At 39.9% G+C, this 26,478-nt stretch overlaps 1 protein-coding gene across 1 annotated transcript in view; it reads left to right on the forward strand.

Moving 5' to 3' along the window:
• Window positions 1-480: 480 nt before the first annotated feature.
• Window positions 481-26,478, forward strand: part of LOC100692653 (copine-8) — a 73,692-nt gene continuing 47,694 nt past the window's right edge. Inside the window, exons 1-4 of the mRNA XM_005459931.4 lie at window positions 481-783; window positions 14,061-14,101; window positions 19,621-19,667; window positions 20,553-20,656. Coding sequence (XP_005459988.1) covers window positions 701-783; window positions 14,061-14,101; window positions 19,621-19,667; window positions 20,553-20,656 — 275 coding nt within the window. The 5' untranslated portion in view covers window positions 481-700. The remainder of the gene's footprint in view (window positions 784-14,060; window positions 14,102-19,620; window positions 19,668-20,552; window positions 20,657-26,478) is intronic.

Consider the following 26,478-nt stretch of genomic DNA (forward strand, 5'->3'; position numbering starts at 1 on the left):
AGCTGGATTTCTTTCCCTGTGCTGTCCACACACAAACACAAACAAGCCTCCACCTATAACCCAAATTTGCCATAACCAGCCAGCCTGAACTAACTTGACATCAGTGATTGGTTATCTTTTATAGAATCTGATGGCTGCCTCTCTGTGACCCATTTTTTTGTTATTCTGAGCAAGATGCACACATTGAGGCTATGCTGTGCTGAAGTCCTGACTGTCTTGGGTGTAACTGATTTTATTTAACATGTTTTATCGATTTCAGACCTTTAAAGATGATAGTTTCCTGAGTACTGCAATTTCAAACCAAAACAGAGCTTTACACATAACCCTGGACTCACCTCTAAATAGAAACTATCCTTCTATCTATGGTCCTCACAAATAGCTGTGGACTCCCACTTTGTGTGTATGCCTTTCTGTGTGTGTATGGTGTGTTTGTATATGTGTGTCTTCCCGCCCCTTCACACTGTCCTCTCTCCTCCGGAGCACAGAGGCGCACAGAGACCCGACTGTGGCACGCTGCAGGTCTGCGTCCGTGTGCTTTTCTCTCTCTCGCTCTCTGGTGTTTGGCTCTTCCAGGAAGCAAACGGCTCACTGAGCATCCATTGCGAGGTTTTCCCCCCTTCTATTTCTTTTACACCGCTTTTTCACATGCCGCCGTTAAAGCGCTGGGGGTAGGGGACGCACTGTGACCGACCAAGCAGCGATGAATATGGCGTTTATTGGGGACGCGGACCCCTTCACCGCTTCGATACCTGCCACCAAAGTTGAACTGACGGTCTCGTGTAGGTGAGTGCAGATCACTTTTGCTTCACTGCGGTGAGATGTACAAAACACGCACAATAAATATTCATTTTACTGTGATATCTGCCCGGGACTTCCGTGCAGGCTGCATAGTGGGGAGTAAACCCAGCACAAACTCGCCTTGCGCTCATTTTAAAAATGTGATATGATTACACAGTGCCGTGTGGAGTCATGCCACTTTTCTCTTTATACGAGAGCAGTGGCAGGTGAACGTTTATGTATTGGATTTGCGCAGGGAGGCAAAGGGCGCACGGCTACATTTTCTTGCGCGTCTGTTCCCAGTAGTTTTCCTGTGGATGAGCGCCGGATGGAGGTCAGAGTTGACATGTCTTTACACTGCTGTCACGTTTCCGAGCTCCGGTGTAGCTGCCACACGCAGAGCTGCAGGAATTTATGTTTGCGCCGAGGCAAAGTGACCACTTCAGCACGTCATCATCCTTAAGAGATATTTATTTAATGTGGGAATTTCCTGCAGGGAGGACGGGTGGAGGATGCTGGAGCAGGCTGTTTGATTCGCACTGTGGCAGTTTTACTACAGTGGACACATCCAGTCAGCTTTTAAAAAGACACCGACCATTTTCAGGCTGCTGTTTCTTACGTGGGAGGATTTGCTGCTTGTAATGATATGAAATATTCTATATCTGTCATTCTATCCATCCAGTCATTTCTCCTCTCGATGCATCACCCGGGGTCTCTCAGCAGGCCTGTCAGGACTGTTGAGCAGATTAGGATTAATTTTAGATTTAATAAAATGTTAAAGTTGGGAAAGTAAGGTGTCATCATGGGTTTTGAACTCTTGGATTTTTTTTAAAAAAGCCAAGAAAAGCAGCATGTCCTCTTTAATGACAAAACTTATTTATTGAAATATTAACCAGTGAGTCATTTTATGTTGATAGAATTGAATGTTTAGTGAACTACAAAGATCTACAGTACAGTGTGCTATTGCAGTGGATGGTAAAGCCCACCGTGTAAAGTGTCCAATCAAAGCAAAGCTTATGATTCACACATCACAGAATCTTTAAAATGGAGCAGAATGTGACGGAAGATTTACATAATAAAACAATCTGCATAAGCGCTAAATCGTTTAAGCCTTCTTTGAAGCATGAATGAAAAAGAATCAAGGTTTCACCTTCTCAACGCAATCAGTGCTGAATTGAAGCTGATTGTTTAATTTCTTTTTGTTGTGATCAAAGGTTCATTTAGTAACTTTTCAGGTGTGTGGGGGGGGAAGGTGCATCCATTTTCTTTTCTTCAGTTTGTCGCCTGAATGTGTAAAATCAGTAACGTGTTTTGACACAATCTGGGATTTTTAGTTATCCTGGTTTGTTTGCCCCTAAACTGAAGAGGCAGTCACACCCTAAACAACTTTTCAATATCATAATGCTGTATAAGTATATGATAAGTGACAAGGAATTCAGGGGATATCATAAAACATTTTATTTGATTTAGTCAGTCGTTCAGGTCTGAGATTATGTAGTCTTTAAATCTTTATTTCACTGCAAAACTTAAGTCTTGTAAACCTCATTTGAGACTTTTAATGAACAGAAGAACAAAGACTTTATTATCATTTACATTTCCACTGACCTCAAATCTGCCAGCTGTTTATGTAGATGGAGCTTCTGTTGCTGTTTTAGTTCTAAGATAAAAGCTTGGCACAGCAAGTCAGCTTAGTAATGAACGTCATGAGTTTGAGATCTGAACTTGTGAAGATATTTTGTGTTTGTTCAAAATGAGGAAGAGCCACCATCTCGAAAAAATGATTATGTATGTGTTTGTTTGTTTGTTTGTTTTTTAAGGGGAAAAATGGCATCATAAAAGAAAGGCTCCCGCAAATTATGACTCATCTCTGTATTCTTATAAAAAGCTCTTTTTATTCATGCAAACATAATTTATGTGCTTTGCCTTATGCATATTCCTGACCGTGAAAAGGAACGAACAGTTATAGAGAATGGCATGGATGGAAAATGGACAAACTGCAGTGACATTTCTTTAATGCTTGTAAAGGCACTTTGAGTCACAGAGGCATTAAGTAATGCATTGTTTCTCTCAGCTCTCACTTGAAAGCATCTCGATCTTTGTTCAGCTTGTGGAGCCAAGTGATAGACAAAATACACAAGTCACCTTTGACAAAGCTGAGTAAAGCTTCCGGGGAGCCAGTCGTGTATAGTGTTGGGATGTACAAGCTTTGCAGTTCACAGCCAGCACAAAAAAAATTATCCTGATAAAAAAGCTGTGCAATGGTGACGCATTAAACTGCACCACCTTTGGTTCGGGGCACTAACAACACTTGCAGTTTGATGTAGGCATTTGCTGTTATGTTTTTTCCTAATTGCAAAATGTAACCACTGTCTCATAGGAGCGTTAAATGGATTTTTAGGACTGACGACCAAAATCAAAGATAGATTCAGTTTTACTGTCGTATGTGGCAAAGAAAAGAGCCAAGTCCTGCATTGCAGGATTACTTCACTGCTTTACTGTTGTATACCAAACTGGCAGTCCTGGCGTTTTTTTCACCAAAGTTTGATATACTACATCATTTTGACATAGTTGTAGCTTGGTTATCATGTATGTTGATTTAAAAACGGGGAAAAAAACCTACAGAGACAGATTCCTTGGATGAAAGCACAAGTTTTATGTCTGGTTCTCTGAGCAGCTGCCTTATATTGGACTGTGGCAGAAATCAAGAACAGAACACCTATCTGAATCAGATTATAGCTTAATATTGTTTTACTGCTTTTGTTTGTTTTTTGGTTAAGTGGATATTGGTTGTTAAATGCATCTTTCATGTGAAAATCTAGTCCAATAATTCACTGTACTAGTTCATTTTTTTTGACAGAACAAACATGCTTTAGCTTTTTTATCTGCCCGAGGTGAAACCATTAATAGCCACACCAAAACAAAATTTACCAGTCCTCAGCTTGTGGAGAGTGTGATTTTCCCACTTTTGTGTTGACGAAGCCACTGAAGCATTCAGCCCAGATAGAGTCCGTCGCTGAGTGAAAGCTCCCTCACTCAATAAATCCAAACCGTCCTCGGACCCGTCACATGTGCAGTGAAGCAGCAGAAGTGACAGATTGATTAACTCAAGACAAATATGGTGTGTTAGTGAGAAGAAAACCCCCGCACAGCCATTTGCCTGAGTTTCCTCACTCATGATCACAAGGCCTTGATGACACAAACACAAGTCAGTGGAGTTTAGCTCTGTGCGTGGACAGTAGACAGTGAGCGTGGTGAGTCTGTAGAGCTGCACAGGCAAATGAACTTTGCAGACATTTGGGCATTTGGGAAGTGTTTGTACGGAATGATGTTGGTGTTCGCGTCAGCTTGGCTGTCTTGTGATCTGAGTGGTCCACAGCGGAGAGATAGCCATGACCTTTGGGCACAAAAGGTAGGAAGTGTATCCCTTTGAAGAATTGACGTGCTCTGGTGTAGCTGTATTGAAGCCGGACGCCGACCTGCTGGGAGGCTGGTCGATGTGTCACAGCTGATGTTGCACTTTCCACGAGGAAGGTGAAGAAAGAGACAGAAAGAGTTAGTGGAGCAGGGAAGGAAACTATAGCGTGCAGGTTTCTTAGATTTCTTTTGTTTTAGTTCTAAATACAAATGGCTAAACAAAAAATAACTAGGTTTCTCTGGCTTTTATGAGAATTGAAATAGCGTTGTTTTTTTTCTCCAGTGGATTAAATGTCATTTGGAAGCACAGTTCAAGATTACTCAGCGCCTGATAAAAGTCTGATAAAAGTGCAAAGTTAATTTAAGCCAGCAATCATCTGATTGGCTGCCCCTCGCAAACAGGTTTGAAATAGCAGGAAGGTGGAGCTTCTCTGCTTACAGCAAGAGCTCTGTGTCTGAAATGACCATATTAGGAATTTCCAGTGTCACCGACATCATAAAGAGGCAACAATAGAACAAAATGTGTGAAACAGTTTGAAACTTAAACTTTTGGCTTACAGGGATTTCTTGTATGCTGAATCCATTATTTCAAATGTTGTATTTAATATCAACATCCACCATAGTAACAGTATTTTTATGACAGAAAACAGAGAAAAGTAAAGTAGGTCCCCTTTAAAGCCTCTGTGTATGCTTTAAAAAAAAAAGCAATTTCTGGTACTGGTACTGAAAATAACAGTAGCTTTCACTGCCACTCTCACCCCAGGAGCCTGAGAAGAATGATGTGAAAGCAAAGAACACGCTGCGCTATTTTTCTTCAGTACCACTGTCTCATTTTCCACATACATAAACATGTAATCACACCAACATTTTACACATTGAGGCTTTAAAGCTAGATAATGACTCCTTCACCGGAAGGCTCAGAATGGTACAGTCTCTGAAGATAAATTGTGGTTGGTGCTCTCGCTGTGGAGTCTGCAGAGATCTCCAACTGGTGCTGTGTTCTGCCAACAATTTAAACTCCTCTGTAATTACAAGAAAAAAAAGCATGGCTGTGGTGAGGCTCATTTAGTAAACTAAAAGATGACACGTTTATTTGTCTGGAAACAGCGGAGCTTGATCTTTGTGTAGCACAGCTGATTGGGGCTGGTTAAAGAAATTAGACGAGGATAAATTAAAATCATTTGGTCCAGTAGAAATAAAGCTGATTGGTTTGACTGCGAATTACCTGTTAACCAGGTGTGGCTAATGATTAGAGCTAACATACAACATGCTGAAGTATTATTTAGACATTTTGAGATATTAAAACATTTCAATTACATAAGATAAAAAAAATGTATAATCTGACCTTGACATACACAAAATGGAAAAGGACAATTTATATTGTAACAATATACCATCTTTCAACGTGACAGGAAAATAAAATACTGCCAAAAAGGTACATGGTAGCCACAAAGTACAAAATAGCAGTCACATTGCTGCTGAAGATCAATAGGGGCTTCAGCTGCCTGCTAGGATATGAATGTTCTGTGGTTGTCACAAACTGGGAAAAGCTACCAGAGAAAAGAGAAGCGCTGGTCTTCCTTGTTTAGTTGTGCATTATAGTGTTTATTTACCCAGGAAATATCATATGTTGCACACAGAATCTCATAGAACAAGATATCTAAATGTCAGTGGTGTGACTACACTGTTTTCTACTTTGTATAATCACCATTTATTTTACTTAACAATGAAAAGTTGCATAAAATTATATCTTGCCCATTTCAAATAACATCAGATCAAATGGAATGTGTTTACTATACAGTAATTATAGTTTTCAAAGTCCAAAAAAACTGATTCAAATACAGGCTAAAAAAGAAGTAGAAAGATCAATATGTTTTGTTTTGTTTTTTTTGCTTTTTTGTATAACCAATAAAGCTTTTTCCGTTATAAAAGAACTGCACACAGTAGCAGGATCTCCAACTCTCACAGGTTATTCGCACGTTGTTTCACAATCTAATCACCGGGCTAAAATGATTAAAAACAACAAAGAAAGTGTTGTCATGAGGGGGAGTATTTTCAGAGCAGCAAAGCTCTTTGTGGCTGTGCACACTCTTACTGTATAATGAGGTGTTAAAATTCCTCCTGTTACAGTTTATGTAATTGATCATGTTTTGTACTTTTTGTTTCAGTACCCGTTATTGCATACATTTCCACTACTGTTGTTTCCTCTTAATTGCCGCTTAGATCCACTGATTGCTAGTTAGCTCTAAAGAATTACTATTAAATCTCTAGCTCAAATAAAACTCTAATGAAGCTAAATGAAATGAAATCCGGCTAAGCTAATGTCATGTTTCCCCTCTGCTTCACTTCATCCTGCCTTACCTTGTTTCTTTGCTCTGTTCCACCTAAATTGTGAAGGATTTAGGGAGCAAAGAGCACAAAGCCAACAGATCAAGTTGGTCTCAGGTGGCGAGTCCTAACTGCAGGAAGGGTCATGCTGAGTGGCTGCATTAATGAGTTTTTTGAAGCAGTCATTTGGTCTAATGAAGGCACCAGACAGCTGTCGTCTCCTAGAGGTAACCAGGTAAAGCTGGTTACCTCTGAGAGCCGACATGCCTCCATCACATTACTAACCATCCCCCCCCCACCTTTGTTCCTCTGCTTTCATCTTTTCCACAGCCACTTTCCTGCATCTGCGTGATTGCTGTGGACAGATTTGAAGACATCATGTTGATTAGTGTCCAGTATTTGATGCCTTTCTACTGAGCGCAATAGAGGATTTTTATGCAGATTTATGCAGTAATCTAAGTTCTAAGAAGCATTACTTCCAGACTGTAAATATTAAATACATTATATAGTATTTATTAGTAAAATCCATTAAAAGTCCTCTTCAGATAATATACAGATATGCACCTGTATCTACATGGGCTGTGTTGTTAAAGTGCGTGTATGACTGTCTCTTTGTTCTTAGATGATAAAAAGATTATAGCAATGACGAAGAGGATGACCAGATCGATGATCACAGACCAAATAAGACAAAAAACTAAAGATGTGGCGATTAACTGGCCAGGGACTGGAATTGTTGGATTTTCAGCATTCCCTGATGGCTCTATGACCGATTGGCCAACCTCACATATGTCTAATTACTTGGACCCTTTCATGTTTGTGTGACATGCAGTCGCACAAACGGTTATCGCCACAAGCTAACATGTGGTTATCATGGAAGTTCCTCATTGTAAGTGAAGACACGGCATTTGCAGGAGAGCCATCACAAAAACTTTATAATAACAAACCTAATCAGACACTTATGTCGCCCTCGCCCTGCTGAACAGGGCTAATAAATGCAAACAGACTAAAGCTAAAGCTGTCCAGAACTCAGAGCCAGCCGCAAGACGAGAGTTTGGGTATGAAAAAGATCAAAAAGCTTATATGAGGAAACATTGTGGAGAAAAGGGTCGATGTCGTGTTATCTGGGGAAGCAATAAAAGCAATGGAAAATCATGTTAGTAACACTGAAATTTGTTTTGTTATATAAGCACGAGCCTGTTTTAGTTAAAAATATCAAGTAAAGGTGAGCAGCAAGTCATTTTCATTTAATTATTTCTATTTGTAATTATTTCTAGCAGAGCAGTTTATTTTCAGAGAAAGAAAACTGTAAAGTTTCATTTCTTTTATTATGAAAACGAAATTTTGCATTTTGCATAGAAAAGTTTATTTTTGCTTGTATATTCTGTCAGTTGTAGTTTCTCGGAAGAAAATTGGTGTTGGCAGGTCACACTTAGGAAAATAATAAAGAATCGGATAAAAAAAACTGATCAGTGTAGTTGCATATATCAGTTATTTATCAATTATTGTATTTATTTTATTTTTGTCAAAAAGTCTATCAAAAAACCTGAAAAGGTTTCAGTTTACTGTGAAACAGGAAAACCGAAAATCATTCCTCACAGTGGCATCCTCAGCTGGGTCTGAATGTTTTGGCATTTTTGCTTAAAACTTAACTATAATCCTTAAAATGATTGCACATTAATATTCTGTTGATTGTCTCAATGGTTATTCAACAAATTGGTGGAGCTCTTGACAAAAACGAATACTCTTTCTCGACCGGTCTTAGAAACAAGTGTTGCTAAGTGCACCGAATGACCCGATTCAGCCTCTTGAATACAGATTCTTTGGCAGATCCATCATAAGCCATTATCAAAAATATATGGGCTAAAAATAGAATATAATGTAGCATGTGTGTAATGTAATTATGCAAATGACATTTAGAGGTTCTGGTGCAGCCTATAAAAAATGTCAGTACAATTAACATATAACCTCAGATTAATGTTTAGCTCCTGATTAAACTGCTGGAATCTTTGGGCTTTAAAAACACAAAAACAAAAGTACAAATCGTACCTGAGAGGACATAAAACCTGACATTTCACAGCAGATTCACAAGAAACTGAAGGCATAAATCTTTGTAGTACCTGCCACATAGGTTCTGACCTTCACTTGAAGGAAATTTACCAGGACTTTGATCAAAAATGTAACCATCTTTTTAAAGTAGGGTGCTGTCATGGCAGCAGCTATTCTATTATCTCTTGTCATAAATGACAAGGGAACCAGTTCAAATGCATAGTTCAGCTTACAAAGGTCCATAGCAGGAATGTACATGTATTGGACTGAGGTAGCAACATTCCTGCATTATTACTGGACTGAAGCTGGTTTGAAGCAGCCTCATTGGAGATATAAATGCCGCCTTCTAATTGCATTAAAAAGACTGTTATCTTTGACCCCCCCCCCCAAAAAAAAATCAGTTTCTCACCATTAGAGAAACTGTACTTTCACTAAAAGACATTAATAAGAGCATTGACCATGTTCTTCAGCCTCATAAGTCATAGGTTAATTGTATCTTCCATCTATCATCTATAACACTCTTGTTTAATACTGGATCAATTCGAACCATGTCATTGTTTTTGAAGAGAGAGAAAATAGTTTGTTTGAAAAGTCTGGGTCCATATTAAACTCCATGTTTTCCTTACCCACCTGTGTAGCCTGACATTCTGCCTACACTGAAGCTCTATAAAAATTTCACCTTTCATTTTGCTCCTTCTATGATCCACCACAGTCAAGTGTAGCTATGGCCCATAGGTTGTGCAAACAAACTCTGGGATCCTTAAGGATGATCATTATAGAGGATTTATCATTCGTAGCAAGCAAAATAGGCTTTGCTTGCTTTATAATAGCCATTAAAAATCTCCTTCTGTAACAAGAGGAGCTTAAAGTGAAAGTTTTGGGAGACTTTAGTGGTAGCTCAAGAAGAATTTACTTCATTTATTACCTTATTACTATATAATAACTATGATAATCTCTTGTTTACTTTAAATATGTTCATTGTTCATAAAGTATGTTCACCTGAGGGGAATTTTCCTCTTATATGATTTAACATCTTTAGACAATTAATGCCAAAAGATGCAGAAAAAGAAGAGGATGGATGGAACTGTGTAGTTTACATAAATATTTAAACTGTAACAATGCAACACCATAGTTACAATTTTACATTTTACATCATTTCTTTAACACCTATTATTGTAATTATGTTATCAAACTAACACAGACTACTCAAATTGTGGCTTCTTTTCGTAAAGCAGGAATCTTGTGGTTCATTATTGGGTGAACATCAGTTTCCCTTGAAGATACAAAAACCCTCCCTCTCAGAATCTGAGAAAATCGTTCATAGTTAAGAGAGTTTCTCAGGTGTTTCAAGGCTAAACTGATCAAACCAGCTGAGTAATCGCTGTAGCTTCAATTGACTGTATTGATCTGGAGTTATCCTCCTAGCAGCTTGTGCTGTTGGTTACAGCATCTTTCGTGGGAACCTCTTCATTAACTGATGTTACGGCTCTGCAGACAACTGCTGCTGCTCTAAACAACACTCCACACTCCTGGAAGGCAGATGGCAAGCTCGAGTGCTTACGTGAGGTTACGCTACAAAAGTAACCGCCCACTCCGCAGTTGCATGGTATCTGACTTTAAGAGAATGCCAGGAAGATTTCTTGCTACTTTGGCTCATATGAAGCCGAGTTGGGGGTGGTTGGTGCCAACTCCACCAGGAGTAATACTTTCAGTCACACTGGGGAACCATAACCTCAAAATGTATGCACTCACATTCGTCTCATAACAGGTCCACAGTTAAGAGGAAGTAGCCTGGTAGGATACTGCTAAAGAAGCGTGGACGTATTTTAAATCTTATGCACAATACAGAATCCGTAATATCATGTTAATAGTCTTTATTCTTGCCATTCAAAAGGATTTTCCAAATAGTAAATATTTTTCATGTCATGACTGTGTGATAAGTTACTTTTTTAATGTGAATTGGGGCATTTACAAAGCTTTTAAGTCACCGACTGATAAATATCATTCATTCTAGTAACCCGCGCTCCAGACTGATCATTTGTAATTACCTTTGGATGAATTGCAATAGTGGTCATAAAATTGATCCTTAATATGTATTCTTATTTTCTGTTTTTCAGAATGTATTTACAGCAACTAATTTTTGATCACGTCTGTCAAGTGATAAGAAAATTTATGGGCAACTGCAGATGAAATGAAATCTGAAAGCGTGGTAATGAAGTGTTTACGCAGTTATTAGCTAATTATACAGATCTTTCAAAAGGCATGGTAAGACAGAAATAAACAGACTTTGACTGTAAAATTTCCCCCAAATAAATATTGATTATTTTGTATCCATATCATAAAAGATTCTACAGCGTGTGTTATAGTGAAAATCTCATGTTGTGACAGCCCTGTGGTCCCTCAAACTCTACGTGCGCTTTTCGACTGAATTTGACCAAGTTTTTCTTTTTACTGTATCTGTTTAACATCTGCATCCTTAACATTAACCCCCAGAACCTTGTTGAAACTAACCATCATCTGAAGATGATTAATAAGCAGATAAACTATCAGAATTTGTGGGAACGGGCTTTTCCTGAGGAGAGGAAGGTTTTCCACATTGCCTTGTGAACACTTTCACCATTTTATACGCTTTAAATATGGTAGAAAATGTTTACTTTGCTTTAAAAAAACCCCAACATCATTTCTGGTTAGAAATGCACGTGTGCCATTAGAAAAAGAATACTGGCTGATTTCTCCAGGCTAGCACTCTCACTGCTGAAGGAAAATTTCTTCCCAGATGCTCTCAAAAGATGGAAGTCCCCCATCCCACCCGCACATGCAGGTATTTAAAGCTCCAGCTGCCATGTTTAGGTGCCTGTTACGTAACTGGCGGGATTTCAAATGTAATTCTGGTGTTGAGGAGGGACTGCTAGCGTAAATGTTTGATGAACTTCGAGGCACTCTGTTCTGACCACCCAGACGTTTGCAAGGCTGCCTGTGCAGGAAAGGGCTTTTTAAAGAGTCCCCCATCTCTCTGAGGGGCAGGTGGAAGCCCTCGGGTGTGTATGAATCATAGGGAGGTTACCGTGTCCATAGAAGTGTGTGTATGTCTGCCTCCACACACACACACACACACACACACAACTTGGTGCTGTCTTTCTTAGACTCTTGAGACACTGTTTTTTTCCTACTGCTTTTTTTCTTCACTGCATCTTGTTTCCTGCCTCCACGCGCACTCCTCTGGGAGACAATCGGGTACACTATTCTCTTTATTGGACATTTATCTCATTTGGCAGGTGAAGTTGCCCACTTCTCACTCCTACGCAATCTTCCAGACTATCTGCCAGTCATAAAATACATCCCCGATATGACTAGGCTCAGTTCCATCGCTTATTATCATTTATTTAACATCTCAAAGCTCTCAGAGGGCCAGTGGGCGTGCCCTGACAGAGAAGCAGCAGAGCGTAGCGCTTTACCATCTGGGTAACAGTGGGATCAGCACAACACGAGTGCCTGATCTAGATACATCACTAGCCATCAATGGCTTCAAGTCACTCGCTGCTTGTCACACAGGACAGGATGGGCGACAGAGTGCTCACCCTGCAGCTAGCTTGATAGCAGCGGGCTCTCTCCCAGTTCTTCCCCTTCAACTTTTGTTCCCTGTGAGCCGTGCACAATATGGACAAAGTCGTGCTGCTGTGATTATCGCAGTTTAAATTCATACACCGCACAACGGCCTTCTTATAAAGAGTCTAAATCTGATTTTTGTTTCTTACGTACACGTTACAGTTGACCTCAGCAATCATGCTATGACTCAGTTCAGCTTTAATTCATGCCAGTAATAATAGATTTCAGTGATGACCATTTTATAGTGGATCAGAAGCCTGTTAAAAACTTCATTTCTTTTTTTTTTTCACTACCTGAGACAGCGCAAACACTTGAGCTCATCGTCCTTTTGAATCTGTCAGATGATGCAGGGATTGCTGTGTAGGTGTGACATGTTTTGTATTTATTTTTATAGTGTCTCTTATTGTATATTTGCCACTCCCCACACTTTAGAAATGTGTAGTATTTCATTGCTCTAATTCTCTGCTAATTAAAAGCTGTTATTGACTTTTTAAACAATGTTTTTCTTTTAAAATGCAGATAACACAATCCCATCCAACAAACCCGGTTGTTTGCTATAGACAAAAGCGTTAATCTGTCTGTCTCTTTGGTACACTGATTCTTGGTTTTAGATCTTCTTCTGATCATGCAAGAATTGAGCCCGCATTATGCAAAAAATTGTCTAGTTTGAGAATAGAGTCAAAATTTTGAGATTAAACTCAAAAGGTTTTTCTGCAAATAAATTCAATATACCAAAAAGTTGAAATGTGGGGGTCAAGTTGTTGTTCCCACGGCTGTTATGCTCTCTATGAAATGCTACAAAATACTTCAAATTTGATTTTAGTAATAAGGAAATATTTCTCTTTTGGGCAAAGTGAGAAATGCAATGATGCGACGATTACAGCCTCATGCAGTAAAGATGCCGTATGTTGTATCACAACACGCAGTAAGAGAGCTCTACACAAGGAATTTAGCATAATAACTTGACTTGACTTTATTCTAAAAGTATTATTCATAAAAAGCCAAGTAAGCTTACGCATTATCAAGAATCTGAGTTACATTTTGTGCAAGACGCTGGAAACTGGGTGGTGGTGTAAAATACTGTTGACCAGGCTACTCGTACTATTTAGCCTTTCTGGTTTGCTCAATGAAAGCTTTATGAAGTTCTAATGTAACATTTGGCAGGAGTACAAGCTGAGGGAATAAGCGAAGGGTTTGTTTTAGCCCCTTGGGTTGTTGTTGGACTTCTGACTACCTCCTCCTGAGACCTCAGGACACTGTGAAGCAACTGACACACAGTTAAAACCACAAATGCCCCACCTCTGCTGACGTAACACGCCAGGTCTCCCTATCCTTATTCTGAGCTCGAGCTGCTTCTTGATTTCCTTATACACAAGTCTTAGGCATCTGCAACTTGTCATCTTCATTTGAATATTTAATTCCTTCAGAGCTGTCTTACTGTGGGATATCTCAGAAGCGCCGAGCATCTGCTCTGTGATGGAGCTCTTCGGTGCATTTATCCGTGCCCGTGTAGTGCCGGGAATGTCATGTAAATTTGATGGCAGCTTCCACAGTTGCTTCTGGCACTCCGAGAGAGTGCAAAAAGTGAAAAATGCATCTTCTTTTCTGCCGTTTTTCCTGTATGTTTAAAATATAAATGGGCTCCACTTCAAGCTTGATTTTTACCGCTGCAGTGTGACCGGGTGAAATGGCTTTTGTTAATCAAGTCGTCAGAGGATTCTGAGAAACAAGTTGTCGGGGTCAGAATGGGAGCTAATTAAGGAAAATTTAATGATGTAATAAATTTGTAGTTGCTCTTTATTTGTTGAAGTAGGACAGCTGTGTAATTAATTTTTACGTTAATGGAAGTCTTTGTTTTCTTTCTCTCTCTGTCTTTCTCTTTTCTTTAGGAACCTGCTGGATAGAGACACGTTCTCCAAGTCAGATCCAAGTAAGCTTGTCTCTTATCACTCTCTCTGTGACACACATGTGCACACAAACAGATCAGTGCAACAGCTCCCAGCAGACCTAACACAAATCCACAGACACATATATACGCACTCTCTCATGCACGTGTGCGGGTGGATTTGAAATTCTACAGGCAAACAGACACAACCGCAGACAAACATCCACCACATGCAGGCAGATTTGGTACTGTACAAACACAGCTTGAATGCACTACACATGGACACACACACTCTGCCTCGCCTGTGTGAATCAGTAGACATTTGCATATGTCAGGGGTCGTATTCGTCACTGTTCTCTGCTCCCAATGTGAGTGAGGGGAACCAGATCATCTTCACACACAAACCACCCGCTTCCCTCCTACAGATTAAACGGCACACATACACACTCCTCACTCACTTGATAGCAGGGGTTCAATTTGGCAACTGGTCCAGTGGTTTTTAAAGGCCCAGTGTGCAATCCAACAGCGATTTGCCTCAGTAGACGGACATTAAGAGCAGGATTGAAGTTTTAAAAAAAATATTTTTTAACAAATGGATTTCTCATTTCAAAGAAGGGTTTTATGTTTAGGCAAATTGTTAACACACAGGCTCTCTATCAGAACTTCGTTCTTTTCTGTTACTGACTGAAATGAATTTTCACATTAACACCAGTGAAAACAAGATAACCAAACAGACACGCTGCTTCAAAAATGGAAATTAATGTTGGTGGTATTTGTTCTTCATATCTCGTACACTGTCGCATTTGAACCCAGAGTCCTTCTATGCTGCATTTATAATATTAGTGAATAGCAGGAATACAGGCGTCATCTTCAGATGTACCTATAGAATTTTTAATTGGGGGAACAACAAAGGCTTGCTTTTCTTAAACAAGTACTGCAGTGCATTTTTGTTATTTAGAAAAGACGAGCAATGTTGGTACAATTGCATCTTCCTATTTTGAGGTTTGGTGGGTGGCTAGGACTATTGTTATGTCAAAAGGTTTAAAGCAATTCCTGTAAAATATAAAGAAAACAAACAAAAGGAAGATATGAGCAAATACTGGTTTGACCCTTCAATAAGCTTGTCTACATAGGGTTAGAGGCCACAGGGTTAGAGACCAGTCGGCAACCCCCAGCACAACCCAGTATTGTGGCCCACCGGCATGCAGAAGCTGCAGCAAACTGCAGTACCAGCAGCGGGGAATATTTTATGTTAAGCCAATATGAAAATAATGACGGGAAAACATAAGAGACGATTAAGCTAGGTGGTTAAAATGTAAATATTAACCACAAGCTTAATCGTTTGTGGCATAGAAGGACCCTGGAACCTACTTCATACTTTCCTTAGTCACGGCTGCTTGGCTATTGTTCCAATCTTGCTCTAAAAAATTTAAAAAAAAAAGATTTCTCTTACTTTTTTATTTTTTCTCCTCAAGTATCAATTTTCCTCTGTATCAACTGGCACTAATATCAAGTTTGAAATTCTTGTATTGTGACATCCTTGATAGGGGACAGATGTAGCTTATTGCTGTGAAAAGTGAAGCCAAAGAGGAAGTGCCTTAAACTTGGATTCTTTGTAACGGCTAGCTAGAGGTGACACCTCTGGTTTCAAAAAGAAGTCAGATTGCATAGAAGTCCAAGGAACAGACCACAGTTTGGTTCCCTTGATCTCAGTCAAAGCTTGATGATCTCATTCACTAGTTCCAAGTCTCCTTAAATATAACGTTTGTTTTTTAAATTATGTCTAATTTTAAAATCAAATACACAACAAAGCAGAGTATGATTTAAGGCATTTCTGCTTTGACTGACAGTTGGATTACCAAATATGCATTTGATGACATTTACAAATCATCAAATGCAGATGGCAATGACTTGTTGATGATTGTTATGATGGTCCATAATGGAAAGAATTGACAATATGTGATTCTAAACAATATCTGACAAACTCTATAGCTTTGTTTGTCCTAAACACTGTGAACAGATCCTCTCATAGACAGACACACGTGCCCAGACAGGCTTAGGGATTGTAATGCATTTCCTTGTTGTTTTCATCTGTCATTCCTACTTTGTTTTCACTAGCAAACTGTGACACTCATGCCTGTTAACAGCCCGCTAAAAATAACCACGATTGGGGGAAAAAAATACTCCACATTTACATGAAATCTTAAAAGTTAAAATAGTTTTTTAACCTCTGATCATCCGTGGTTTGTTTATCCTCCTTTTCTTTAGCTGAATTTCCTAAATATTAGCACTTTAGCACCTGAGCGCTGCACAGCAAGTACTAGCGTTTCGCCTTGGTTGGTGGTGTGTGAACCCATAATTGATGAGCTTCCAGAATTGCGGATTGGACCTTTAAATGTCAGATAGTGCGAAAGGAGGATGAGCATCCCTGCGTTTATGCAAGGAGGCACTTGTGCTGCGTCCATGTCTCTGCTCTGCTGACAGCACTGGCCCCAGTCACACAGCATTAGACCGCATCGGCAGAGCCACGCTCACACTCACATGCACACACAAAAGCGCACACATCCAGCGCCTCGGGCAAGCTCACGTACCATATTCATATTAGCTCATAAAACTGAACAACAGTCCAGTGTTTCTCTTTGGTGCATGCTTGTGTGCTTTTATGTGTGTTTGTGTTTTAGCAATTGTTCCCATGGTGCGTGAATGTGGATGTGCTTTGATCACACTGTTTCGACAATTGGGAAAAACCCATTAAGAAGACGGGAACATTATCAAACTGTTTACTTTAAAAAAAGGCAGCATCTGTGGTGCCTTTGTCTCTTATCTTATCTCTTCCCCCCCTTAATTAAGGAAGAGTTAAAAGTACTGATGGCGAGGACGTATTGTTACGGGTATATGATCAATGGCTTTTTTTCTCTGCACATTCACATGGAGACCATGTGTCATCCGGTGCTTCATAGCAAGATTAAAGGATGACTGTATATTCAACCAGCTGAGCCCTAGCTCACTGCACTCTGTACACTATGCAACTTATACAGCCTACAGACTGACAGACTGCCAAAACACAGCAAGTTTGAACACTTCTGCAGCCACACAGGAGGTGGGAATAAATTAGGACATGTTTTTTTGAAGTTTGCACTCAAATTCAGTGTGAAATTTGTGAGGTGGAGAAAAAACCCATAAAATTTACAAAACTTTATTATTAATAGTTTATCTTGATCTTGACTCAATTCCATTCTAAATGATAAAATGTCAGTTTTGTGGTGGGTGGGACTTTATCAGCAAATCAACCTAACCTGATGTCGCAGGAAGATTTCTAAATCTTCATTTGAAGCTAACAAAACAAAGATGTTCACTAACGGCCACGAATGCTAATGAATACATGATTGCACTAGTCATGTGATATCATCAGTTGATGACAGCTCATGCATTCACTTAGGCATAAATTTACAATTAATTAATGCTATAGTTAATTATAACGCAAGCCGTCTCAGTGGAAGGTGTTGCTTTAATAATCAGATGTCACAAAAATAAGTCTCTGGTCTGTCTGATTGCGCTTTTTTTCAGTTATTTTTTTTTCTGATAGGACCTTTTTGTTTTTAATCTTTTATAAATAGAAGCCTCAGTCCTTTAGACGTATTTATTTCCATCTTCACCCTTAATGCTTGATGATATCAAGAAAGTATCAGAAACTGCAAATTAATAAATATGTATACTTTCATTATATATATGAATAACTGTTTATTTTACTGTATTTTATCTTATCTGTATTATGAACCTTTGAATCTAAGAGCTGTTGGTGCAAGTGAACCTCTTACAGAGTTTATATAGCTGATATATGCTTTACTTAGGTAGGTAATCTCACTGACACCAAGCTCTCATTTGCAAGAGAGACCTGACTCAGCACATGAAATGAGATGAGGAAATGTAGCTGTAAGCAGTGATGAGAGGGCCGACTGCATACTCCCTATCATTTTCCATGTGGGAAAAAAATGAAAGTAAGAGGCATATCTTTTTTAAAATGAGGATTACAATAATACTGGTCTGTGCCAATCCTGTTTGTTTCCTGAGCTTCTGGTGACTTGACTCCTTATTTTCATTCTTGATTACACAGAGTCGTTAGAGTGCCACTGTTTCTGCCTAGTTGTTGGTTGACTTTTGTCAGAGTCAAGAAAAACTTTTTTAGACACAAATAATCATGTTATCTTGTTAAATAGAGACTTTCTGTTAATATTACAGTTGGGCAGAACTCCATCTTTCTCTAACATTAATGTTTTTGTTTAATTATTAGCCAGTATACAATATTGCTAATAGTTAAACCACTAACAATAAAACGGGAGTTGTAGTGGCCCTCAATGAATTCCTCATAAAAACTGGGGCATCAGTCTTTAACATGCTTTGCCGAGTTTGTTGCGCTGCTGTTTATGTGTTCAGCTGCTAGTGAGGGGAGGGGCTGTGTCCCTGCCCGTCTGCAGCAGTACTGTGTAGAGTTGTGTGTCAGCTGAAGGCATATTAAATAAAATAAATTAAATTAATTCTGTGTTGGTGTTGGTTTTGTGACATACCAATTGGTGACTTGCCAGAAGCTAGGCCTAGCTTAATGCATAAACTGTTTCGTTGTTCTCTTTGAATCTAATGGAGAAAATACGTTATATTTTCAAAGTGATGTTTTTAAAAATTTTAAGTAGCGATTGAGCTCACATCATTAGAAAAGCATTTACTGAGGTCAAAAAGCAACTGAGGGTGGTTTAACGACTTCTGTGCAACCAAAAGTCAAACAGAGAAGCTTCCCCCTGCTGGCCGTTAGAAGGAATGCCAGTTAATGGCACTTTCACATCGGCTTCATTTTTCAGACCCGGACACAACATCCAACTTTTTATATACAGTCTGCATTTTTAAAATTCTGTGGTAATGCTCCATTACTTGCTCAACTTCATCGCCGTGTCAGTACACAGAACAGTTGCTGAGGTATGACCTCATTTTCTGTTTCATAGCTTTGCTGTTGGAATTGAAAACGTATCCATAGCTTAAGTGCTTTGTCAGCATTAGTTTTCCACCATTCAACTATTCACTCTTCAAACAAATTTACAAGTGTGTGAGCTCAGAGGTTTACCGAGTTTTTACGCGCTGGTAGACGACAGGTGGGTGTAAGTACAGTATCGGCTGCTCGAATCCAAATGATATGTCATGTTATTGCTACCCGATTGCCTCACTCTCTTCCCACAAGTGGTCACTCATCAAAAAATACCCAAGACTCCTTTGGATGAAGATACTCAAATGTCAATAAGGAGGACCTTCCTGCATTCACACACTCACCGCTCCCAGCACCATCATCCTCATCCTCCTCTTCCCTCCTTCCTCTTCTCCTCTCTGAAATATCACCATGCTACAAGGCAAAAGTTCGAGTGACATTTAATTAGGGAGTTTTCCTCTCATGCTGGGGTCCAGAGGGGCGGACTAGCTCTCAGCTGACATCTTAGCATTGTTTTGTTCACTGTTAAATACCCTTCAGTCAATCTGACCGTCTCCTGTCTCTTTTCCCTTCCCTGCTTCTAATTCAACAGTTTGTGTCCTGTACACTCAAGGAATAGCCAACAGGGAATGGAGAGAGGTGAGTACAGCGATGGGATTGTGAAGGCATTGTGTATAAATGGCAGCAGTGCAGCTTTTCAGTGAGTCACGCTAAAGCTGTTTAAATCCTTTTTTTTCCAAGTTTGCCTTTGGGCCATTTGTTGAATGATGAAACAATTGCTAGTAATGGTGTTTTTGGGACAGTTGTGTTAGTTTGAATTGACCAAATTTAACCAAGCTCACTCTGTTCTTGCGTTTTCTTGTGTTAATGATAGAATCTTAACAGTTATGTGCAGACATTTCTTTTTGGAAAGCATGAAAATGTTTAATTATGTTGCTGTCATTTGGTGTGCATCCATATTTATCCATTTGTGTAATTAAACTAGCTTAGCGAGTGCTATGTGAGCTAGAGATCCTTACAGGCCCTCTCTCAGGTGTCAGTGAGACCATGGCCTGATTTGGACTAATGCAATAAATCTATGCTGTAACTTTCCACGTAACTTGACACGCACTTCCCGAGAAATGTAACTACATGTCGGGTCGACATTCAGCCCACGATGGCTGAATTACTTGCGCGTGGGTCGTAAAATTGTCTTTGCTGCTATAAGATGAGACTATAAATATGAGACATGTTTTCAGACGTGGGATTTGTAACTTTATGTTGCTGCGCTCCATCATTGCATTGACATATTCCCGTGACAGTTAAGGAGAAAAGGCACAGTTTTGGGAAACACTCATTTGATTCCATTCACAAAACATCTTCTTATCCCAAGTCAAATAGCACACACAATATCTCATGTGACCATGTGACTGACATGAAGCTGGTGTGCTTGTATGCTATATGATTCAGATTGTCAGTGTCATTGTGTCCCACTCCCTTGTTGCTCCCAGTAATAAAATATCACCTGTGTCATTTCCCTTCTAGTTTGGTAGGACAGAAGTCATCGACAACACCCTCAACCCCGACTTTGTCCGCAAATTCATCCTTGACTATTTCTTCGAGGAGAGACAGAATCTACGCTTTGACCTGTAAGTTAACAGCTGACTTATCCGTGTTAATGTGTGCGCGCCCGTGTGTTTGTTATTGTGTACTAGCGTGTGTTGCGCAGGCACGGGTGCTGCTCTGTGTGGGGCGAAGTTGAGTTAGGACTGAAATATTCATGGCTTGCGCTGAGGGAGATGTACGTCTTCTCTCTTCTAAATAAAAGACAAGTTTTCGTGCCACTTTTTCACCAGCGTTTCCATTCTGAACTCATCCCATTTGTTCGTTGCTTTGTGACAAAATAGGGCCAGATGGCCGCGGTGAATCACACGTTTTTTTGATGTCTATGATTCGCTTGTTGTTGGTTATTTCATCTTGGGTTCTATTAAAAAGACAAGTTTGTCATAGAGATATTTTAAGAGCATCAACATACCACATCTGCCTTTTTTTTTCTTTTTTACCCCCAGCCTTATTTTTCTAAATGTGAAGTGCTGTGTGGTGTACATAAAAGCCCTTATGAAAGTAACAAATGACCTCTTTTTAACAGCAGATGCAAAAGATTGCTCGGTCTTAATCCTTTTAGACCTAAGTGCATCGTTTGACACAGTTGATCATACAATTTTAATTGACTGCCTTAAGCACTGGGCGGGTATCTCTGGGTCAGTGCAGAGTTTCCTGGCGCTCACATAGAAGTTGTTATGCTAAAGGAGCTGATTTTTCATCTGCCACATCAGAAAACAACCGACACCTTCCCTCAAGACCCCCTCCTGTTCTTTCCCCCTCCCCGCCTTTCCTGCATGTAATTTTGCACTCTTTGCAGACATAATTTGTACGCTCATTAAAATTCAGAATATTTCCTGGTGTATGAGTTTGTGTCACAACAGGCAGCACAAATTTGACGAATACATTAATATTTTTTTAATCCAGAGTTTTGATCTAAAAACATCGGCTCACTTTGTGGCAACACTTTGAGGCCATGCTGTATTTTTGACGTGCTGACTATAGAGATCACACTAAACCTTCTATAAACCTTTTATAAATACACACCACAATATGTAATAATAAATTACCAGTGGGAAAAAGCTGACCCCAGAGGAGTGAGTTGTGGTGGTGGTGGACTGATCTGCATTGACACACTGCATTGGTGCGGGTGGACCACAATAAGCCATTTAAAGTTTAATAAGTTTAATCCAAAGGCTGTGCTTGTGCGCATGTGACTGGCTATGAGTAGGCATTGCTAGTCTGCTGGTAGCCAAGAAGCTGATGAATAACTGTGATTGCGATGCATGAATCACATGGCTTAAGCAGATCATCTCTTTAAAGATTAAAAATTGTGAAACTAAATATAAAAAACCCAAACATTTAATTCAACGTATTTATCCCTGCTGAGGCTGTGTTTACACTGAGAGCCTTGTGTCAGGTTTGTTTCTTTGTCAACAGAACTTTTGTGAAAAAGTACCAGGCTGAGTTTCATCAAACTACTGCAGCCAAAGAAAGAACCCTCTTCAGTGCGATGTGGCTCTGGATCATTTTTCTTTGTTGTGCAGGCTGGGTATTGGCTCTAGTGGAGATCTGCACTTTCAGAGTGCCCCTGACTTCCTGTCAGCAAGATTAGAGAAAACCACCAAGCTAAATTTAACAAAACTTGACGGAGAGGTCGAGTGTAGGCAGAGGACAAAGCCATTAAATCAGGGTGTCGAATCATTTCATTTTGTCAACCGCAGAGAGCTCGATTGGATCTAGTGGGCTGACCAGTAAAACCGCTGCAGAATGACTAATTGAAAACACCTCTGAAATTTTGACTTGCTTTTTAGTGCAAAGAATTACAAGTACATTTTGAAACATTTGCATTTAATGAAGTTTAAAAAAAGTACCCAGATGAACAGCCTGAGATGTTTCTAGAAAAAAGAGAGCTCGGTCCTTTTTTTCTCAGTCTTTTCACTTCTCCATTTCTATTGCTGTAAGTCCAAAACAGACATTTACAGATCTCGGCTTAGCCACTTTACTTTAATGCGGTTTTATCTTTGTCAGTGGTAGGCTGTAAAACTGATGGTTCGGACTCAGACTACCACTCTCCGAAAACGAGGAGGGCCAGATTTGGTCTGGTTCTGGTCCCTTTTTCTTTCACTTAATTGTGCTTTAAAATGGTAACGTAGGGGTTTGGGTTTTACCATCACTGAAACAGTTGTCAAACATGACACTTATAGTACAACTCTGTATATATATTTATGCATTTATAAATGCACATGGCTTTTGAAAATTGGTTTGGTACCACAGTATCTGGCATAAGATACACAAAACAACACAAGGAAAATATAAAATATAGCTAGTACATATGGCAAAGTGGGAGTAACATTAAAGATAAACCTGCTGATAAACTTTATAGGCCCCCCCCTTTTTCCATAAAGTTATTTCAGCTTAGTAAAATAGCTGGTGGAATATTGGCAGCTAGGCTTATTTGCATTATTGGCTATGAAGCCTGTGCAACAGTGTGAAAGTTGTCCTAGTTGGTTCATGAGGCATATCGACACTGACAGATTTTCTTATGAATTAGGTGCCTGACAAATCTAAGCTGCTTATTGTAGCTAATGTTATAACATGTACATGCTCTGTCATCCACACAAGATACATACTGTATGCATCTCCAGTCGTGGTGTATGAAAATAAACAGAGAAAAGGCATTAATAGACAAACTGTCAAAGCAAGACTGCAGTGCATTTTTTTCCTATTGTGTTCAAGCCTCACACATTGTCATTGTATTTTCGTGGTAGCTCATGAAATATGGAATGGCTCTTTTGTTTGTTCACTTGTTGGCCTGTCAGTACGGCCACATGCTGCTCACAAGCTGTGGGAGGTTATAGTTAAGGTCAAGGAGGGATTCTGGGTGTGTGTTTGTGTGTAGATGCAAAGTGCTTGTGCAGGTAGTGTATTGTATTTTAGGTTGGTTAATGGTTTGTGTCAGACACTCTGGATTGTTTGAATACATTTAGCCATGTAGATATGCACTGTGTTCCACTTTGTTTGAGGTGTAAGTATTTATATGTGTGCATTAGTGTTTTTTTTAAAGGGTGCATGTTAAGAATATATGTTGGGGCTGGGCGATGTATAGCTCTTTTATTCTTGTTATAGATATTTACTGCTAAACAAAATTAAAGTAACACTTTGTAAAGACATCAGATCACAAAGTAAACAAATATCATTCTGGATATCTATACTGACATGGAGTGGGTAACGGTTTGGTAGAAATGAAAATGATCAGCCTACGGGGGGCTGAATTCAAAAACACCCAAAAATAAAAATGAAAAATGATGGACTAAAGCATAATGTCTCAGATATGTTCTATTGAATTTAGGTCAGGCAAGTGTGGGGGACAGTCAATGGTATCAATTCCTTCATCCTCCAGGAACTGCCTGCATACTCTAGACACATGAGGCTGGGCCTTGTTGTGCACACTAGACCCACTGTACTAGTGTAGGATCATCCAGATACCTCATGGCAGGCAGTCAGGGTGCCGCTGCCTTGCCTATAGAGGTCTGTGCATCCCTCCAGAGATATGCCTCCCCCGACCATCACTGAGCCACCACCAAACCAGTCATGCTGAACGATGTTACAGGCAGTATAATGTTCTCCGTGGCTTCTCCAGACCCTTTCACAGCTGTCACATGTGTTCAGGGTAAACCTGCTCTTATCTGTGAGAGTAGTGGTGATGGATCTGCCAGTTCTGGTATTCTATGGCAAATGCCAGTCAGGCCCCACAGTGCCTGATTGGCATTTACCCTCTGGCCAACCTCATTTGGGCCTTCAGGCCACCCTCGTGAAAACTGGTTCTTATTGTTTGTTCAGAGACATTCACACCAGTGACCTGCTGGTTAAGTTGTAGCTCTGGCAGTGCTCATCCTGTCCCTCCTTGTACAGACGAACAGATACCAGTCTTGCTGATGGGTTATGGACCTTCTACAGCCCTGTCCAGCTCTCCTAGTGTAACTGGCTGTCTACTGGAATCTCCTCCATGCTCTTCAGACTGTGCTGGAAGACACAGGAAACCTTCTAGAAATGGCAGGTGTTGATGTGCCATACTGGAGGAGCTGGACTACCTGTGCAATATATATATATATATATATGTAGCAGCAGTGACACACTAGTGCATGTGTTGTTGTTAATTTCATTAACACCAAAGCAGCTGAAACTGATTAACAACCTCCTCTGGTATTTAATCAATATCCCACAAGTTTAATTGACTTGATGCTATACTCTGATTTAAACATGTTTTAAGCACTTTATGTGCAGCCTGTCTTGACTAAAACAGTCATTTTTAACTGACAGAGGAGCCTCCCTTTGTGTGACCTTCTTGGTCCTTATTGACATGATAGTGTCACACAGTTGGTGCTCTCTCATTACAACACACCCCAAAGGTGCTGTATCGGATTGAGATCTGGTGACTGCGGAGGCCGTTTGAGTACAGTGAACTATGCTCAACACTGTACAGTGTTTTGTTCAGAAAGATATTTTGAGATGATCTAAGCTTATTCTGGTAGTATCAAACATTAGAAAATGGGTATGCTGTGGTTATAAAGAGACGTGGTCAGCAACAGTACTGTGTTAGCCTGTGGGATTTAAATTATGCTCAGTTGGTACTAAGGGGGCACTTGGAAAATATCCCCAAACCATTATGTACAGCCAGTACCCCCAACCATTGATACAAAACAGGATGCATCTTCTCTTACATATCCTGTCACACGTTCTCCTCTGACCTCTGGCATCAAAAGGGCATTTTCACCAGAGAACTGCTGCTCATTGGATACTTTCTCTTTTTCAGTCTATTTCTCTATAAATCCTCAAGATTTTTTGTGGAAAAAATCCCAGAGTAGATCAGCATCTATCTGAAGTACTCACATTTGCCTATCTGGCACCAACAACTGTTTCGTGTTCAAACACATGTCGACATGCCCAGATGCATTGAGTTATGATATGAAACTAAACAATATATTGCATTGTATTTGAGTTGTAAAATACTGACTGTTGATGATCACCTCTCAACCTCACTTCACACCTCTACTGTATGAATCAAATGACATAAAGAAATGGTTCTCATTTGACACACCAGTCTGTTTTAAAAGAAGTGCTCGTAATATTTCTCACAGAAAATACTGACCTAAATATTCTGTACTGCACAATCTCGCAATAAAAATAAGGAGAGATGATGTTCATCTATATCATCCAGCCACAGAGAATGTGTTTTTGAATGTCTCTGTGTGTAAAAGTATAAATAACTCATGCGTTTCTGTGCATGTGCTTTAACGTTTGTGTGTATATCCCTGTGGACCAGAGGAATGTAGTGCAGACTTTGCCAGAATATCATACAAGATGTTAAAAGCTGACAAGTAGTGAAGAGTGGGTGATGGGATGTGTGTGTGTGTGTGTGTGTGTGTGTGTGTGCCGTCTAGCCGACTCCCTGTGGGGCTTCTTGTGAGTGGGTGAGCATCAGGCCCTTGTTACTGTCTTCTGGGCTGATGGTCCTGTGATCACTCGCAGCTAGGACATGGCTACGCCCACACACACTGCCTGCCCTCAAACCAAGGCAAATGTCCAGATACACACACACATGCGCGCGCATATATACACACACACATACATGCATACACTTTATTGCTCAAGCAGTCTTTTGCACTCATGTTGAGCTTTAACATGCATGTACACACACAGGTTCTTTCTCATTACAGGACCAGTAACTGCACTCGCCTCCTGCTTTGTCCTGAGGTCTGAAACTCATTTCAGTGCTGCTCCTACACTCCTTCCTTACCTCCATCTTCTTTATAAAGCTTCAAATCCCTTCAATAGACCCATATAGCCAGCTAGCACTAAGCCCCCA

This window comes from Oreochromis niloticus, linkage group LG7 (genome assembly GCF_001858045.2).
Source record: "Oreochromis niloticus isolate F11D_XX linkage group LG7, O_niloticus_UMD_NMBU, whole genome shotgun sequence".
Taxonomy (NCBI): domain Eukaryota; kingdom Metazoa; phylum Chordata; class Actinopteri; order Cichliformes; family Cichlidae; genus Oreochromis; species Oreochromis niloticus.